General features: G+C 51.4%; 1 protein-coding gene across 1 annotated transcript in view; it reads left to right on the forward strand.

The window, feature by feature from the left end:
• Window positions 1–19,330, forward strand: part of TOP1MT (DNA topoisomerase I mitochondrial) — a 100,453-nt gene that overhangs the window by 51,887 nt on the left and 29,236 nt on the right. Inside the window, 1 exon segment of the mRNA XM_082259820.1 lies at window positions 17,962–18,089. Coding sequence (XP_082115946.1) covers window positions 17,962–18,089 — 128 coding nt within the window.

The following is a 19,330-nucleotide window of genomic DNA, read 5'->3' on the forward strand; positions in this document are numbered from 1 at the left end:
GTGTTCGGGACAGGTGGGTTCAGGAAATCGTTCGATCTGGCTACAAGATCGAGTTTCTCTCTCGGCCGGAGAGCAGATTTTTTCCCTCAAATCTTCAACTGTCTCCGGAGCGTTTGCGGGATCTGCATCTGGCGGTGCGGGACCTGCGGGCTCAGGGGGTAGTGGTTCCGGTACCTCATCGGGACAGATTTCGGGGGTTCTATTCCAATCTGTTGACCGTGCACAGGAAGGAGGGCAAGGTGCGTCCGATTCTGGACTTGAAGGCTCTGAACCGCTTTGTGCGGGTTCGCAAGTTCCGCATGGAATCCCTGCGGTCGGTGGTGGCTGCCCTGATTCCGGGGGAGTTCATAGCCTCCATCGACTTGAAGGATGCGTATCTTCACATCCCCATTTTCGAGGGTCACCAGAGGTACCTTCGATTCGCCATTGCGGAGGATCATTACCAATTCGTGGCGCTGCCTTTTGGGCTCGCTTCGGCTCCACGGGTGTTCACCAAGGTGCTTGCACCGGTTCTGGCTTTGTTGAGAGCCCAGGGCATCTCTGTCCTGGGGTATCTGGACGACATTCTGGTTCGGTCTGCGACCAACCAGGGTCTGGTGTCAGCCCTGTCCGTCACGATGCAAACTCTGCAGGAGTTTGGTTGGACGATAAACTTTCCAAAATCGACGCTGTGCCCGTCGGTTCGTCTTCCCTACCTGGGGATGATTCTGGACTCGGTCCAGGCGAAGGTCTTCCTGCCGGGAGACAAACTCAGGTCTCTTCAGGAAGAAGTCAGGTCCCTCAGGGACGTTCCGTGCTTGTTCATCCGGACGTGCATGCGCTGTTTGGGATTAATGGTCTCCGCTTTCGAGGCGATTCCCTTCGCCCAGTTTCACACGCGGGGTCTCCAAGCGGAGATCCTGTCCAGGTGGGACGGGCGACCACAAGCTCTGGAACTCCAGATTTCATTGAGTCATCGCACTAGAAGGGATCTTCTGTGGTGGCTCCAGTCCCCGACGGTGTCGGGGGGGCAAGTCTTTTTGTCCTCTCTCTTGGACGGTGGTCACCACGGATGCCAGCCTGTCGGGCTGGGGTGGTGTTCTGGGCGTTCTGTCCGCCCAGGGAACTTGGTCGGTGGAGGAATCCTCCCTTCCGATCAACATTCTGGAACTACGAGCGGTAAATCTCTGCCTTCGACGTTGGACGGACAGGCTGCAGGGCCGTCCGGTTCGGGTGCAGACGGACAATGCCACAGCGGTGGCCTACATCAACCATCAAGGGGGCACCAGGAGTGCCCGGGCGGCTCGGGAGGTGGCCGACATTCTGTCTTGGACCGAGACACACGTCCCGGCGATAACGGCAGTTCACATTCCGGGGGTGGAGAACTGGCAGGCGGACTATCTGAGTCGCCAGACCCTGGACCAGGGGGAATGGTCACTTCACCCGGATGTCTTCCAGATGTTTTGCGCGAAGTGGGGTCTTCCAGATGTGGACCTGTTCGCGTCTCGTCTGAACAACAAGGTGAAAAGGTTTGTGGCGCGGACACGCGATCCTCGGTCAGACGCGTTGGTAGCTCCGTGGCATCAGTACCGACTGCTGTACGCATTCCCACCGATTCAACTGCTGTCCAGGTTCCTTCGCAGGTTGAACTCTGAACCGCACACGGTGATTCTTGTGGCACCAGACTGGCCTCGCCGGTCCTGGTACGCAGACCTCGTGAATCTGACGGTCGACGCCCCGTGGCGTCTGCCTCTTCGAGAAGATCTCCTGTCTCAAGGAACGATATTCCATCCTGCTTTACAGTCGCTAGCTTTGACGGCCTGGCTGTTTAAAACCGAGGTCCTGAAGGATAGGGGTCTCTCCCCTGAGGTCATTCACACTTTGATCAACGCGAGGAAGTCTTCCTCGGGGAAGGTCTATTACCGTACTTGGAAGGCCTATTTTGCCTGGTGTGAGTCCAGGGGGCATTCCCCTCGCACGTACTCGGTGTCTAGGGTGTTGTCCTTCCTTCAAACGGGTGTTGACCAGCGTTTGGCGCTGGCTACGATCAAGGGTCAGGTGTCTGCGTTGGCCGTTCTTTTTCAATGCCCTGTGGCATCTAACTCCTTGGTTAGCACTTTTGTCCAAGGGGTGCGACATCTGGTCCCTCCTAGGAGGGAACCCCTGCCTCCTTGGGACTTGAATCTTGTTCTGTCCGTGTTACAACATGCTCCCTTTGAACAGATCAGAAAGATCTCGTCCATGTTGTCCAAGAAGGTTGCCTTTTTGGTGGCGATCACTTCGGCTCGCCGGATGTCGGAGCTGGCAGCTTTGTCCTGCAGGCCGTATCTGGTCGTTCACTTGGATAAGGTGGTCTTGCGACCTAATCCTTCTTTTCTTCCGAAGAGGATTTCGGATTTTCACCTCAATGAGGATATTGTCCTACCTTCGCTCTGCGCGAAGCCCAAGCATCCGAAGGAGGTGGATTTGCACTCCCTGGATGTTTGGGCGATCAGGGTTTACCTGAAATCGACTGAATCCTTTCGCAAGTCAGATTCCTTATTTGTCCTTCCGGAGGGTCCTCGGAAGGGCATGGCGGCGTCGGCTTCTACCATCGCCAAATGGATCAGACAGACCATTGAACAGGCATATGCTTTGAAGGGAAGAGTTCCTCCTATGCCTGTGAAGGCGCACTCTACCAGGTCTCCGAGTACGTCTTGGGCCTGTCATCATCGGGCTTCTGTGGCCCAGGTGTGTAAGGCGGCGACTTGGTCGTCAGTTCACACCTTCTCAAAATTCTACAAGGTGGATGTTCAGGCACCGGCGGATGCTTTCTTTTGGCCGCAAAGTTCTTAGTGCGGCAGTTCCTTAGGGTCCCTTGTTTTTTGGGCCCTTGGCTGTTTGGGATATAATTTTATCCCTAGGTTATTTGTTTTTTCCTGGGTTGTTGCTCCTGTTGAGCACCTTTTTTTTCATGCTGCCCAGCTGGTTTCCTTCCCTTGGTAAGGTTCCTTTCTCTGATTGTGGAGACGGCGTTGCCTTTGGGCGCGACTGCGTTTCCCACCCCTCATGTTTGCACTGCTTTGGGACGTCCCCATTGTGACGAATATGAAGAGGCGGCGACTGTCGGAGGACGTAAGAGAAAGCGGAATTTTTGTAAAATCTTACCTGTAAAATTCCTTTCTCTGAGTCCTCCGACAGTCGCCGCCCCCACCCCTCTTTTGGGGTTTGGTTGTATACTCTACTGCTATTCCACTGAAACTGAGGTATGGATACAGGAAGTAGGAGGGTATTGACTGAGGGGACCACCCCCTGGGGGTGGGATATGTTAAAAGCCTTAATATTGACATATTCTGTTGCCTAGCTACTCCTACGGAGAAAAGGTCATAACCCCCATTGTGACGAATATGAAGAGGCGGCGACTGTTGGAGGACTCAGAGAAAGGAATTTTACAGGTAAGATTTTACAAAAATTCCGTTATTTGCCTAGCTTAGGAGTAGGCTGGCTGTTCCCTGGCTGGGGCTGCAGTCTCAGCCTTTTTACTTCTTATTATTTTTTCTCTCTGAGAAAGTGTTTTTTCTTTACACTTATAGCTTTTTATTTGTTCCTGCGCTTAGTCGGACTTCGGAAGACTACAGCGTTTGCGGGCTGGGAATCACACTGGTTATCCTAGGGCCTTATGGAATCCCAGCCTGCCATTGAGCATTAGCAGGCTATGCGTACGCCCAGGCCTCGCAAACGACCATGTCCCTGTCCTCAGGGACGAGCCTGCGAAGTGGCTACTTCACTGGGATGTCTCAACTGCGGTACGCCGCGTGTTGCTAGCGTCCTTTTTGGCTGACGGCACCGCCACCCAGAGTGGGAGGCTTCCTGTCACAGAGCGGTACCCACGTTTCGCTGGACCGGTGAGTACCATGCTACCCCTCTGTCTATGGCATTGTCTGTCGGGGTGTGTATGTGGGCCCTCTCTTTACGGGGATTGCAGTGCACATGGATCTGTGATATCCCCTTCATGTCTGTAAGTGCGGTCCCTGTGTGTCCCTTCCCGCTCCCTGCGGGGGCGCTGTGGCGGTTCTACCGCTGTGTGGGGGTTGCGGGGGTCCCTGATGTCCCTGTGGTTCTTCGGAAACGTTTTGGGGGTACAGACATGGTGTGTGGGGGCCGCAATCGGTGTAAAACCACGGGGCCGCCATTTTAGGTGTGGGCAGGCTGTTTGGCCTCGTGAGGGCAGCAACTATTTTCTGCAATTCTGTTGGCGCCCTTCGTGCGCCACCTTTAGTGTGGGCACTATGTTCTTTATGTGAACAGCGGCCATTTTCCCAGAGCCTTCTCCATAGACTTGTATTGGCAACCATTTTCTTGTGGCTCAGAGCTGTGTTCTGGCTCTATAGTGGGGTGAGGTCACTTCCTTCTTCTCACATGCAGATCGAGCTGACATGTGGCAAGGTATAGGCACACTTTTAGGGGATTTTATGGTGTTTCCTGAGCTGCATTCCTGCTGGCATTCATTCTTTTGCAGTTTTTAGTAGCACAGGCTTAGTTCCTCATTGTGGTTCATTTGCGGTGGGAACCGCGGTTATCGCCGATTTAAAGGGCCAGTGCCATTTAAATTCTGATGTGCTATGATGGAGTCCCAGGATAGCGAATTCCCCCCTGCTCTGTTGGAGGGTTCAGGTACCCCTGAATCCTCAGCTATAGTCTCACTTACTGCTGCGCTTGCGACTTTAGCGTCAAAAGTGGATTTGTTAATGTCTGACCGGGCTTCTAGGAAAAGGCCCAGGCTTCTGATTCAGAGCCACATATGGTTGCCACGGACAGTGTACCCCCGGAGGGGTCTCAGTCCTCTCGGTCGGATGTGGAGGAGGAGGAGGGTTCCACCTCCGGTTCAGAAAGAGAACACGCTGCAATGTCTGCACTTATTAGCTCTGTGAAAGACACGCTAAATTTAGATGAGCCCCACCTGTCAGGTAAGCGGTCTTCCTTTGGGACCCGCAAAGCCCTGGAGTCGGGGTCAGGTTTTTCCCTGCCCCGCTGAGTTTCACGAGACCGTGAATGACCAATGGCGCAATTTAAAGCGCAATTTTGTGGTGCCCAAGCAATTTAAGTACCATTATCCCTTTGCTTCTCCGGTGGATTCGTACTAGACTGTGGCTCCTAAGATGGACCACACTGTGTCCAGGTTAAATAAAGCCGCTTTAATGCCCGCGGAGCATTCTCCGGTGTTTAAAGACCCGGCGGACAGGCGGGTGGAAACTCTTACCCTCCACATCTACATGGTAGCGGGTTCTTTATTGAAACCCGTGTTCGCTTCCGTAATGGTCTCTCAGGCTGGTGTGGAGTGGGCCAAGGTGCTTAAACGCACCCTTATTGTTGACTCCGCACCTCCTGCTACTCTGGAGATGGTGGATCAAATTATTCAGGCTTTTTTATACCTGTGTGACGCGGCCTTGGATGAGGCCCCTTTAGTCTCACGCCGGTCTGCAGTTGCAGTGACGATTCGTTGCATCGTTTGGTTGAAAAACTGGACGGCTGACCAGTCTTCCAAGAAAACAGTGTCTGACATCCCTTATGCAGGGAGTCATCTTTTTGGGGACTCTCTGGATGAACTGGTGAAGGGGTCACTGGGGGTAAGAGCACGCTGCTGTCCCAGGTGTCCAGGGGAAGATCCTTCCGCGGTAAGCGGGGCCCTTCATTTAAACCTAACCAGGGGTCCTTTCGTGCCTTCAAGGCACAAGACAAGGGTAAGTCCTTCAAGGCCTCTGGTGGGCAGAAGAAGCCTTGGGCGGGCAAGCCTAAAGCCGCCCACACGGGCACAGTGGCCCAGTCCGCCTCGACCTGAAGGGGCGCCCTCACCCATTTCAGGGGTGGGGGGACGTCTGCGCTGTTTTCCCGAACCTTGGCTGGCCAAGATTCAGGACAGGTGGGTTCAAGAACTCATTCGGTCAGGGTACAAGATCAAGTTTCGATCACGCCCAGCAGACAGATTCTTTCCCTCAAATCTTCATTTGACCCCAAATCGTTTCTGAGATCTCCATCGGGCGGTTCAGGATCTCCTCGCCCAGGGGGTGGGTGTCCCGGGGGCCACATCGGGACAGGTTTTGGGGTTTTTACTCTAATCTGTTCACAGTGCCCAGAAAAGAGGGCAAGGTGCATCCGATTCTGGACACTTTGTGCGGGTCCAGAAATTCTGGATGGAGTCCCTCCGGTCGGTGGTGGCATTCCTGAGTCCAGGGGATTTCCTGGCTTCCATCGACCAAGGATGCGTATCTACACATCCCTATATACGAGGGACATCAGAGGTACCTCCGATTCGCAATTGCGGAGGAGCACTATCAGTTCGTGGCGTTGTCTTTCAGCCTCGCTTCAGCTCCAAGGGTTTTTACCAAAGTGTTGGCTCCTGTTCTTGCCTTGTTGCGGGTACAGGGGATTGCCACGATCTCCTTTTAAGGTCGCGTTCCAGTGCCACTCTGTTGCGCGATCTGTCAACAATGGTTCAGACAGTCCAGGACATTGTCCCCTTCTGTTCGTCTCCCTTACCTGGGGATGATTCTGTACTCTGCCCAGGCGAAGGTCTTTCTTCTGGAGGACAAACTCCGGACTCTGCAGGACGAGTTCTCTTCGCTCCGGAGCTGCATGCGGTCCCTGGGCTTGATGGTGTCTGCTTTCGAGGCGGTACCATTTGCAAAGTTCCACACACGATCTCTGCAAGCGGAAATTCTGACCAGGTGGGACAGGCGTCCTCACTCCTTGGAAAGGAGGATCTCTTTGAGCCCCCAAGTCAGATCGGATCTTCTGTGGTGGCTCCAGTCTCCGGCTCTGAAGGAAGGAAAATCCTTTTGACCGTTGCTATGGACTGCGGTAACCACGGACGCCAGCCTGTTGGGCTGGGGTGGCGTTATGGGCAATCTGTCTGCCCAGAGCACTTGGTCGGAGGGGGAAACCTCCCTGCCGATAAATGTCTTGGAACTGCGAGCAATCAGGCTCTGTTTGCTCCGTTGGTCGAATCGTCTTCAGGGCCGCCCTGTGCATGTGCAGACGGACAATGCAACTGCGGTGGCTTACATCAATCACCAAGGGGGCACCAGGAGTGCCCGGGCGGCCAAGGAAGTGGCCGAGATTCTGTCTTGGGCTGAGACGCAGGTCCCGGCGATTTTTGCAGTTCACATTCCAGGTGTGGAGAACTGGCAGGCGGACTATCTGAGTCGCCAAACCCTGGACCAGGGGGAATGGTCCCTACACCCGGAGGTGTTTCAGATGCTGTGTGCGCGGTGGGGATCCCCGGATGTGGATCTGTTCGCGTCTCGGCTAAACAACAAGGTGGTAAGGTTCGTGGCAAGAACCTGCGACCCTCTGGCGGACGCCTCGGACGCATTGGTAGTGCCTTGGTACCGGTATTGCCTGATTTATTCCTTCCCCCCGATTCAGTTGTTGTCCAGGTTCCTTCGCAGGTTGGTCTCGAAACCAAGGTTGGTGATTCTAGTGGCCCCAGACTGGCCGCACCGGTTTTGGTACGCGGACTTCATGCAACTGGTCGTCAAGCCTCCCCGGCGGCTCACACTACGAGACGATCTTCTGTCTCAGGGGCCAATCTTCCATCCTGCTTTACAGTCACTGGCTTTGACGGTGTGGCTGTTGAAAGCCAGGACTTGAGAGACTGGGGTCTCTCGTCGGCGGTCATTCCTACCTTACTCAAGGCTAGGAAGGCCTCATCAGGTAATATTTATTATCGTACCCGGAAGGCTTATTTCGCCTGGTGTGAATCCCAGGGGTTCCATCCCCGCTCTTTTTCAGTGGCGAGGGTGTTGGCTTTCCTGCAAACTGGTGTGGAGCAGCGTCTGGCGCTGACCACTATTAAGGGCCAGTTATCTGCGCTGGCCATTCTTTTTCAACGCCCTCTGGCGTCAAATTCCTTGATCCGCACTTTCATTCAAGGTGTGCGTCATCTGGCTCCCCCTAGGAGGGCACCCTTGCCTACTTGGGACCTGAATTTGGTTTTGTCCGTTTTGCAACGTCCTCCCTTTGAGAACTTCCGAGGGATTCCTGCTGTCACGGAAAGTTGCCTTTCTGGTGGCGATCACATCTGCTCAGTGTCGGAGTTGGCGGCTCTGTCGTGCCGCTCTCCCTTTCTGGTTGATAATAGGGACAAAGTGGTCTTGCGACCTCATCAGTCCTTTCTTCCGAAGGTGGTTTCGGATTTCCATCTCAACGAGGACATTGTCTTGCCTTCGCTGTGTGCGAAGCCTAAGCATCCTAAGGAGTTTGCCTTGCATTCCTTGGATGTTGTCAGGGCGATCAGGGTTTACCTGTCGTCTACTGAATCCTTCTGAAAGTCTGATTCTCTTTTTGTCCTTCCTGAGGGACCTCGGAAGGGTACGGCTGCGTCTGCAGCAACCATTTCCAAATGGATCAAACAGACGATTGTACAGGGCTATTCAATTAGGGATCAGGTACCACCTTTCCCTGTCACGGCGCACTCTACCAGAGCGGTTAGTGCGTCTTGGGCCTTCCGCCATCAGGCGTCGGTTTCCCAGGTGTGCAAAGCGGCGACCTGGTCGTCCGTACATACCTTTACTAAATTTTACAAACTTGATGTTCTGGCATCGGCAGATGCCTCTTTTGGGCACAAAGTTCTAAGTGCGGCAGTGCCTTAGGGGAGACATGGCGGTTTTTAGCATGTCTCCTCCTGTTGGGGTTTTTTCCCCTTGGTTATTTTGCTTTCCTGGGTTTGTTCGCTCCTGTTGAGCTTTCCTGTTACCCAGTGTTTACCTTTCTGGTTCAGAAAAGGTTATTTTCTCTGACCTGGGTGCTGCGTTGCCTTTTTGACGGTTACGTTTCCCACCCCTCACATCTACACTGCTTTGGGATGTCCCAAAAGTGCAGACTGTATGAGTGGGCGGTGACTGTCAAGAGGACGTAAGAGAAAATACAAAAAATTATAAGAACTTAACGTAAAATTCTTTTCTCTGAGTCCTCTGACAGTCGCCGCCCCCCCACCCCTCTTTTGGGTTTCATGGATCTCTATACTGCTTGCTACCAAACTGATTTGGGAATGCTGCTAGCTGGGGGTATTGGACCAGAGGGACAGCCCCCTGTAGGTGTGTCTATACAAAGGTTTTGTGAATGTTTTCTAACAAAATCTTATGCCTAGCTTACTCCTGTGGATAAGACCAATACCCAGAAGTGCAGACTGAGTGGGCGGCGACTGTCAGAGGACTCAGAGAAAATAATTTTATGGTAAGTTCTTACAAAAAATTATATTCTGGATATTTTTGTTCGGTCACTGTTAAAATAAACATATTAAAATGATCGTCTGATCATTTCTTTATCAGTGGGCATACGTACAAAATCAGCAGGGGATCAAATACTTTTTCTCTTTCAATTCATTGACAAGACACAGCTCTTGTCATTCTTGACCATTGGGTTTTACTGACCCTACAGGAGTAGGACACTAGGCAGAATAAAATTCTGGCTACACCCATGGGCATTCCCAGGGTATATACTCCCTCTCTGCTATAGTCACTCCGTTTTTTCTGCCTAGTCAGGAGTAAGGACCTAGTTCCTTGCTGGATCTTTGGTCCTGGCAGAGTTTTTTAGATTGGCAATTTTTTTTCTCCTGGATTTTTCCTGTGAGATCTACTGTCAACTGCTGGACTGGGCGACAGACTGGATAATCTAGATCCAGTGGTCACTCCAGTCTGGCCAGCGAGCGCGTGCAGGCCTCAGCTCCGCGCTAGGTCGGCCGCAACCTAGCCCCACTGGACGGGGGCTGGCCCTGCGAGTTAAACGTCTCGCAAGGTCGCATACGACCTGGCCTCGGTCTGAGTCGCAGCATTCCTCCTGGCTGACAGCTCCCCTATTGCGATGGAGAGGAGGATCTGTCTGGAGTGGTGCCCACCTGGTTCCTGGTATGGGGAATAGCTGTCCTCCCGGAGAGTTAAGGGGTGGACGTGGGATGGTTGGACCCCCATATTCTCCTACCCGCAGGAAACCCAACCCCCCCCCCCCCCCCCCCCCCCGCCAAGTCCCTCATTTTGCACCCCTCCACATACGCCTGGGGATGTATTTTTTTGGGTGGTTTGGCCACTTTCCTGGGATGGGTGCTAAAGGGCCCCCTTCGTCCTTACTGGATCTGTCGTGAGGCCTGGTCTCCTGATTGCCGAGTCCCTGTAGGCCTCTTGGCACTGCCATTTTGTTGTAGCCTTGTGTATCATGTTTGGGTGGTCCGGCGGTCATTTTCTTGTGGTTTGCATTGCAAATAGTGATAGCCATGACAGTGGAGCCTCAGTTTTCAGAGATATAAATACACTAGAGCTGCACGATTAATCGTTAAAGAAATCTTGATTCAAACCCCCCATGATCTTAAAACTGCATTTCTCTTACGTCCTCCGACAGTCGCCGCCTCTTCATATTCGTCACATATGGGGTATTAGACTTTGCTCCGAAGGAGTAGCTAGGCAACAGAATATGTTAACATTAAAGCTTTTAACATATCCTACCCTCAAGGGGTGGTCCCCTCAGTCAATACCCTCCTACTTCCTGCAACCATATCTCAGTTTCAATGTCTAGCTTGTCAGGAGTGGCTGGCTCTCTCTGTGCTGGGGCTTTGTGCCCCAGACTCTTTCTTCTTTTTTGATTTTTTGTTTGAGTTTTCTCTCTACCTTTACTTAGCTGTTCTTTTTGTCAGCGTTAGTTAGTTCTTCGGATGAAGAGGATCATGCGGGCTGGGTCTCGGGGCTGATCCCCCTGGTCGCAGGTCATGGGTCAGTGGCTTCCCAGCCTGCCATCGAGCGTTCAGCCAGGTAACGCTCCTGGCACAGTGAACGACCCATCCCTGTTCGGTGCAGGGATGATTGGTGAGGTGGCTACCTCACTGGACGCTGTGCGGTTTCTTAACCCCCATTCTGTGCGTCTTGTATGCGACTCTCCCTGCCTCATGTGCAGCGGCTTGTTCGCCTGTGCGGGTCCCCCACGCCATTGTGAGGTAAGTGTATCTATGTGGGGACCTGTCTGTCTGGGGGGGTGTCAGTCTGGGACTGTGTAACCTGCCTCTGTTCACACTGTTTGTCTCCCTATCACTCGGCTGCATGCTGTGGGCTGCAGGGGGGGGGGGGGGGGGAGCTGTGTGACACTGTGTGTGTCAGCCTTGTCAGTGTGAGAAGCTGTGTGCTGTGGGGCATGTTTTTGGGCATGTTTGGGCACTATACAGCGATCGCTGCGGCGATCTGACATGTTTTTTTATAATGACATGTGTGCATTACTGTACTGTGGAGCGGCGGTTTCGGCGCCAAACAGCGCCAATTTGCCTACACTCGCTCCGGCCGCATGTTCTACATGCATGGCGGCCATTTTCTTGTAGCCTCCCATAGGCTTTCATAGAGCGCCCTGGCAGCATCACTTCCTCTTCTCCAGGAACACCGATCGAGGCAGCAGCAGCGGCGAGGGTCTCCTCAGGTTATATCCTTCCTATCCATTGCCTGTGTAAGTTTTATTGTCCCTGGGGGTCTCATTGTGCTTGTGTGTGGTGCGGTGGGCTGCGCTCGCCGCGCTTGTTAAAAGGGCAGTTAACCCTTTATTATCCGGCATTTGTAATAGGGGCAATGGATTCTCAGGAGGGCAAATTTCCTACCGCCTTGGTGGAAAGCCAGGGGACCGCTGTTTCCCCCCCAGGGGGGGATTTAGCCACTATTGTGGCTGGCCTTGCTGCTCAGGTGCAGATGCTGGTGGCTGCTCAATCTACTAAAAGACCCAGAGTTTTTCTTTCCTCTGATTCTGAGGGTGAAGGTGATGGGGCTGTTATGGCGGGGGCCTCCTTATCGGGGTCCCGCTCCTCCCTGGATCTAGTGGGGTCCGAGGTGGAGGCTGAAGTTGAAGGGGTTGATAATTCTCCCCCTGGCTCGCCTGAAGAGCTTGCAATCATGGATGAATTGATTGCTTCCATAAAACAAACGCTGCGTTTGCAGGATGAAGTGTGTCCCCCCCGCTGCCTTGGCGGCTTATGGGACGCAGAGAAAACGCAGGACGCCGCAGGTTTTTCCCTGCAATGATGATTTTCAGCGCGCTGTTAAGGAACAATGGCGCAATCTGCGCAAACCTTTTGCTGTACCAAGTAGGTTCAGGCTGCGTTACGCTTTCTCGCCTTCCACTGATGAAAGGTGGTGTGTACCACCCCCAGTGGATCACGCAATTGCAGTTTTAAACAAATCCACTGCGATTCCTGCAGAGGATTCCCCTGTGTTCCGTGATGCCACGGATAGGAGATTGGAGTCTCTTGCCCGTCATACTTATTCTGTTACGGGTTCTATGCTTAAGGCTCTGTTTTGCCTCTCTCATGGCGGCCCAGGCGGTCGCAAGTTGGACGCAGATGCTTAGGCGCGTCCTAGTGGCCGATTCGGCCTCGCCGGCGACCCTGGATATGGTGGATCAAATCCACCAGGGTGTCATGTATCTGTGTGATGCGGACTTGGACCTAGTCCCGTTGGCTGTACGCGTGCACAGCGTGGCGGTGTTGTCTCGCCGCCTGGTTTGGTTGAAATGTTGGTCGGTGGACCAGTCTTCACGTAAGACCTAGCCAATCTGCCTTATGATGGGTCTCGCCTTTTTGGGGAGTCCTTGGATGTGTTGATTAAGGGGGATCACCGGAGGTAAGAGCACTCTCTTGCCCCATTTCCCCAAGGCTAAGGGGGCTTCTGGGAAGAAGCATGCTAATTTTCGGCCCCCTCAGAGGTCCCTTCGTGCCTTTCGGTCGCACTACAAGGGCAAACCGTTCAAAAGTCAAGGCTCTCAGAAGAAGCCCTGGTCTGGAAAACAGAAGTCCGGTCAATCCGGATCCGCAGCCCATAACAGTGCGGCCTGAAGGGGCGCCCTCACCCAGTTTTGGGGTGGGGGGACGCTTGCTCGGTTTTCTTCAGCCCTGGTTGGCCCGCGTGCGGGACAGATGGGTTCAGGAGATTGTTCGATCTGGTTACAAGATCGAGTTTCTCTCTCGGCCGGAGAGCAGATTTTTTCCCTCAAATCTTCAACTGTCTCCAGAGCGTTTACGGGACCTGCACCTGGCGGTGCGGGACCTGCGGGCTCAGGGAGTGGTAGTTCCGGTGCCTCATCGGGACAGATTTCGGGGGTTTTATTCCAATCTGTTCACCGTGCCCAGAAAGGAGGGCAAGGTTCGTCCAATTCTGGACTTGAAGGCTCTGAACCGCTCTGTGTGGGTTCGCAAGTTCCGCATGGAATCCCTGCGGTCGGTGTTGGCTGCCCTGGTTCCGGGGGAATTCATGGCCTCCATCGATTTGAAGGATGCGTATCTTCACATCCCCATTTTCGAGGGTCACCAGAGGTACCTTCGATTTGCCATTGCGGAGGATCACTACCAGTTCGTGGCGTTGCCCTTTGGTCTCGCCTCGGCTCCGCGGGTCTTCACCAAGGTGCTTGCACCGGTTCTGGCATTATTGAGGGCCCAGGGCATTTCTGTCCTGGGGTATCTGGACGACATTCTGGTTCGGTCTGCGACCAGCCAGGGTCTGGAGAAGGACCTGTCTGTCACGATGCAAACTCTGCAGGAGTTTGGTTGGACGATAAATTTTCCAAAGTCGACACTGAGTCCGTCTGTTCGTCTTCCCTACCTGGGAATGATTCTGGACTCGGTGCAGGCGAAGGTCTTCCTGCCGGAAGACAAACTCAGAACTCTTCAGGAGGAAGTCAGGTCCCTCAGGGACGTTCCGCACTCGTCTCTGCGGACGTGCATGAGATGTCTGGGATTGATGGTCTCGGCCTTCGAGGCGATTCCGTTCGCCCAGTTTCACACGCGGGGTCTCCAAGCGGAGATCCTGTCCATGTGGGACGGGCGACCTCAAATCGCACCAGAAGAGACCTTCTGTGGTGGCTCCAGTCCCCGATGGTGTCCGGGGGCAAGTCGTTTCGTCCTATCTCGTGGACGGTGGTCACCACGGATGCCAGCCTGTCGGGCTGGGGTGGTGTTCTGGGTGTTCTGTCCGCCCAGGGAACTTGGTCGGAGGGGGAGTCTTCCCTTCCGATCAACATTCTGGAATTGCGTGCGATAAATCTCTGTCTTCATCGCTGGACGGACCGGCTGCAGGGCTGCCCGGTTCGGGTACAGACGGACAATGCCACGGCGGTGGCCTACATCAACCACCAAGGGGGCACCAGGAGTGCCCGAGCGGCTCGAGAAGTGGCCGACATTCTGTCTTGGGCCGAGACTCATGTCCCGGCGATAACGGCGGTTCACATTCCGGGGGTGGAGAACTGGCAGGCGGACTATCTGAGTCGCCAGACCCTGGATCAGGGGGAATGGTCTCTCCACCCGGCTGTCTTCCAGTTGTTGTGCGCGAAGTGGGGTCTTCCAGATGTGGACCTGTTCGCGTCTCGTCTCAACAATAAGGTTCGTGGCAAGGACGCGCGACCCTCGGGCAGACGCGTCGGACGCGTTAGTGGCCCCGTGGCATCGGTACAAGCTGATGTACGCGTTTCCACCGATTCAGTTGCTGTCCAGGTTCCTTCGCAGGTTACACTCGGAACGCAGCACGGTGATTCTTGTGGCACCGGACTGGCCTCGCCGGTCCTGGTACGCAGACCTCGTGAATCTGGCGGTCGACGCCCCGTGGCGTCTGCCTCTTCGAGACGATCTCCTCCTGTCTCAAGGACCGATATACCATCCTGCTTTACAGTCGCTGGCTGTTGAGACCGAGGTCCTGAAGGAGAAGGGTCTCTCCCCAGAGGTCGTTCATACTTTGATCAACGCGAGGAAGTCTTCCTCGGGGAAGGTTTATTACCGTACTTGGAAGGCCTATTTTGCCTGGTGTGAGTCCAGGGGGTTTTCACCCCGCACGTACTCGGTTTCCCGAGTGCTGTCCTTCCTTCAAACGGGTGTCGATCAGCGTTTGGCGCTGGCTACAATAAAGGGTCAGGTGTCTGCGCTGGCCGTTCTGTTTCAATGTCCCGTGGCTTCCAACTCCTTGGTTGGCACTTTTGTTCAGGGAGTGCGGCATCTGGTTCCTCCTAGGAGGGATCCTCTGCCCCCTTGGGACTTGAATCTCGTTCTATCTGTGGTACAACGTGCTCCTTTTGAACAGATCAGGGAGATCTCGTTGTCTATGTTGTCCAAAAAGGTCGCCTTTTTGGTTGCGATCACTTCGGCTCTCAGAGTGTCGGAGCTGGCGGCTTTGTCCTGCAAGTCTCCGTATCTGGTTGTTCTTTTGGATAAGGTGGTCTTGCGACCTAATCCTTCTTTTCTTCCGAAGCGAGTTTCGGAATTCCATCTTAATGAGGATATTGTCTTGCCTTCGCTGTGCGCGAAGCCTAAACATCCAAAGGAGGTGAGATTACATTCTTTGGATGTTGTTCGGGCGATAAGGGTTTACCTTAAATCGACTGAGTCTTTTCGAAAGACGGACTCCTTGTTTGTTCTTCCAGAGGGTCCTCGGAAGGGCATGGCGGCGTCGGCCTCTACCATCGCCAAATGGATCAGGCAGACCATTGAGCAGGCCTATGCCTTGCAGGGGAAGGTTCCCCCTGTGCCTGTGAAGGCGCACTCTACTAGATCTCTGAGTACGTCTTGGGCCTGTCGTCATGGGGCTTCTGTAGCCCAGGTGTGTAAGGCGGCGACCTGGTCGACCATGCACACTTTCACAAAATTCTACAAAGTAGATGTTCAGGCATCGGCGGATGCTTCCTTTGGCCGCAAGGTTCTTAGTACGGCAATTCCCTAGGGTCCCTTGTTGGGGACCTCTGGCTGTTGGGATAAGTTTTTTATCCCCTGGTTATTTGTCTTTTCCTGGGTTGTTGCTCCTGTTGAGCAATTATTTTTTCCTGTAGCCCAGCTGGTTTCCTTCCTTTGGTAAGGTTCCTTTCTTTGATGCGGAGACTGCGTTGCCTTCCGGTGCGGATGCGTTTCCCACCCCTCATGTTTGCACTGCTTTGGGACGTCCCCATATGTGACGAATATGAAGAGGCGGCGACTGTCGGAGGACGTAAGAGAAAACGGAATTTTTGTAAAATCTTACCTGTAAAATTCCTTTCTCTGAGTCCTCCGACAGTCCCCGCCCCTCTTTTGGGGTTTGGTTGTATACTCTACTGCTATTCCACTGAAACTGAGATATGGTTGCAGGAAGTAGGAGGGTATTGACTGAGGGGACCACCCCTTGAGGGTGGGATATGTTAAAAGCTTTAATGTTAACATATTCTGTTGCCTAGCTACTCCTTCGGAGCAAAGTCTAATACCCCATATGTGACGAATATGAAGAGGCGGCGACTGTCGGAGGATTTAGAGAAAGGAATTTTACAGGTAAGATTTTACAAAAATTCAGTTTTCCTCGATTCATACAGAGAAGAACTGTTCTCTGCTCAATCATAGCTGTTAAAAAAATAAAAGCCTCCTGCAAATGTTTATCAACATTGCTAAGCGCTGTGCGATAACTTTAAGGGTCCTTTCACACGGGGCGGACCGTTTTTTGATCCGCTTCGGCACTTTTTTTTTTTTTTTTTTTTACACGGACGACACTTGTGTCATCCGGTCCGTATGTCTGTTTATCATCCCATCCGTTTGCGAATGATAAACGGAGATAATGCATGTCAATGGGATTGCCGATGTCAGCGGATGACAACGCTGACATCCGTTTTTTGCGTCCATTCAGTTTTTTTAAATGGAAGAAAAATAGGGTTCTCTTCCGTTCCAAAAAACGGAACTGATAGGAAAGGACGCAAATCGAAAGTCAGCGGATGGTCATCCGCTGACATCCACAATCCTATTGACATGCATTGTGTCTGTTTTTTATCCGCAAAAAAATGGAATGAAAAACTGACATACGGACGTGTGAAAGGACCCTAAGGCTCCATTCGCACATTCACACCTGAGTGTATCGTTTTCAGGCGTTTTTTTTTTTTTTTTTTGCGTTTTGCAGCCGTTTTTTGCAGATGTTTGGAAGCAGGCATTGACATCTAACAAAAACGCTGCTAATCTGCCAAAAAAAGAAGCTCATGTACTTTTTTGAGCTTCAGGCGTTTTGCTTCGTGTGACAAAATGCTCAGATGTAAACAGGGGCCATTGAAATGAATGGGATTTTTACGAGCTGAAAAATGCTCAGGTATCAACAGGGCCTAAACATGTTTTACAATGTATAATTTCGTTCTTTTAGAACACAAAGGGAATGAACTTCTTGTCTGTAAATGAGGACAGTTTAACCACTTAAAGACTAAGCCTTCTTCTGATACTTGTTGCTTACAAGTTAAAATCAGTATTTTTTGCTAGAAATTTACTTAGAACACCCAAACTATTTATATATATATATATATATATATATATATATATATATATATATATATATATATATATATATAATTTTGCAAAGACCCTAGAGAATAAAATGGCAGTTGTTGCAATATTTTATGCCACACCGTGTTTTTGCAGCAGTCATTCAAATGCAATTTTTGGGGAAAAAATTAAAATTTAATGATTTAAAAAAAAAATAGTAAAGTTAGCCCAATTTTTTTGTATAATATGAAAGATGTTATGCTTAGAATCCTGATCTTTATTCTAAGCAAATAAAATTGTGATTCTCATTTTTATCCAGAATCGCGCAGCTCTAATATACACCATAGTTTGTGGACTCTTAACTTTTCTACAGAATAATATACACTGATTTGTGTTATTTTCACCAAATAGAGCTGAATACATTTTGAACTAAATTTATGAAGAAAGATTATTTATTTTCAAAATGTTTTAACTGCAACAAAGAAAAATGCTTCCCCCCCCCCAGCCCCATTTATTTAGCAAAAAATAAAAACCCAGTGGTGATTAAATATCACCAAGAAAGCTCGATTTGTGTGAACAAAATAACAATTTCACTTGGGTACATTGTTGAATGACCGCACAATTGTCATTCAAGGTATGATAGTGCTGAAAGTTAAAAATTGGCCTGGGCAGGAAGGGGGTGAAAGAGCCCGGTATTGAAGTGGTTAATAACCCTACATGTATCTTCTACTCTTTGTGAACAGCGGAGGACAACGTAGCAGCCAAAATCTTGTCCTACAACCGTGCCAACAGGGCTGTGGCTCTTCTCTGCAACCACCAGAGGGCTCCACCAAAGACCTTTGAAAAATCTATGCAAAATCTACAGGCAAAGGTATTTCACCAATTTGTTTATACATTTATTTTATTTTTCTTCCTATATTGCTAGGTTTTGTCAGTTGGTGTATGGATTCCACTTTCAAACTTATCTCTCTTGCAACCACTGTCCTTGGAAAACCCATTTTTGGAATCTGTGGGTGGAGCGCTCCTATGTACAGAAGCCAATGCTACAGATCAGTGTGTTTCTGAAGGGCTTTGACTCTAGTTGGGTGCCATGGTGGGGTTATGAGTGGGACGTACCTGCCTGTCTTAACTGGTGGCAGTGGTTTGTGGGAGACCCTTTTGTCTTCCAAAATGACTGCTCAATTGTGTACAAAGCCATCTCCATGAAGACATGGCTTGACCCCTTTGGTGAAAAAGGACCTCAATGACGTGAGCAAAGCCCTGACCTCATCCCTACTGATCACCTTCGAATTGGAGCAGTGATTGTGACTCAGATCCTCTCATTTTAACATCAAGGAACCTCACAAATGGGAAGAAATTCCCCACAGACGTGTCAGTTTGAACGTTTTTACAGCGGCTGTTTTTTGCTTTATGTATTCTTTTCTGCAGCCTGTAAACTCCCCAGCATGTTATCCTATGTGTCAATACACACATAGGCTGGTATCAGCAGTTTTGTGCCAGGAGCGCCTTCTGTCTGGAAATAACCCAGAACTAGCGGGTTTTGAGAGGTGTTTTTTAGCTGTAAAAATGTTCAAACTCTGAAAAAAAAAACATGGCTAGTCTGCGTTTGAGTGTTTCTGAGCTGTAATTTTTAGTGGGAGTATAGTTTTTCTAAAAATGCAAACACAAAGAAGCTGAAAAACACGAATACTGAAAAAAAAACGCTGCAAAACTAATTCTACAGCTACAACTTTCTACAGCGAACGCTACTGGTGGTTTTTATAAGGTCCAGTGTGCATGAGGCCTTAGGCTGGGTTCACACTTATGCGGCTTCAGGCATTGCACGTGCGTTGCTGTGCACATCAAATGCGATGTCTGTGTGATGCAAATTCAGCCATACACTTTGTATAGCTGAAATCGCATTCGGGTCAAAATGGGGCAGGACTCTTTTTTTTTTTTTTTTGCACTGGAATCGGATCCAATGGGTGTTTAGACCCATGCGATCCGATTCCACAGTTTGCACTGCATTCTGCAAACCAAATTGGGGGTGTAATTACCTTTTTTGTATTGACACCCACACCTGTTCGCAGAGAGCAGTATGAGCTGCCTGCGAATCTGATGTGGTGCGGAAAC

The sequence above is a fragment of the Pelophylax lessonae genome (assembly GCF_965119305.1).
Source record: "Pelophylax lessonae genome assembly, chromosome: 5".
In the NCBI taxonomy this organism is placed as follows: domain Eukaryota; kingdom Metazoa; phylum Chordata; class Amphibia; order Anura; family Ranidae; genus Pelophylax; species Pelophylax lessonae.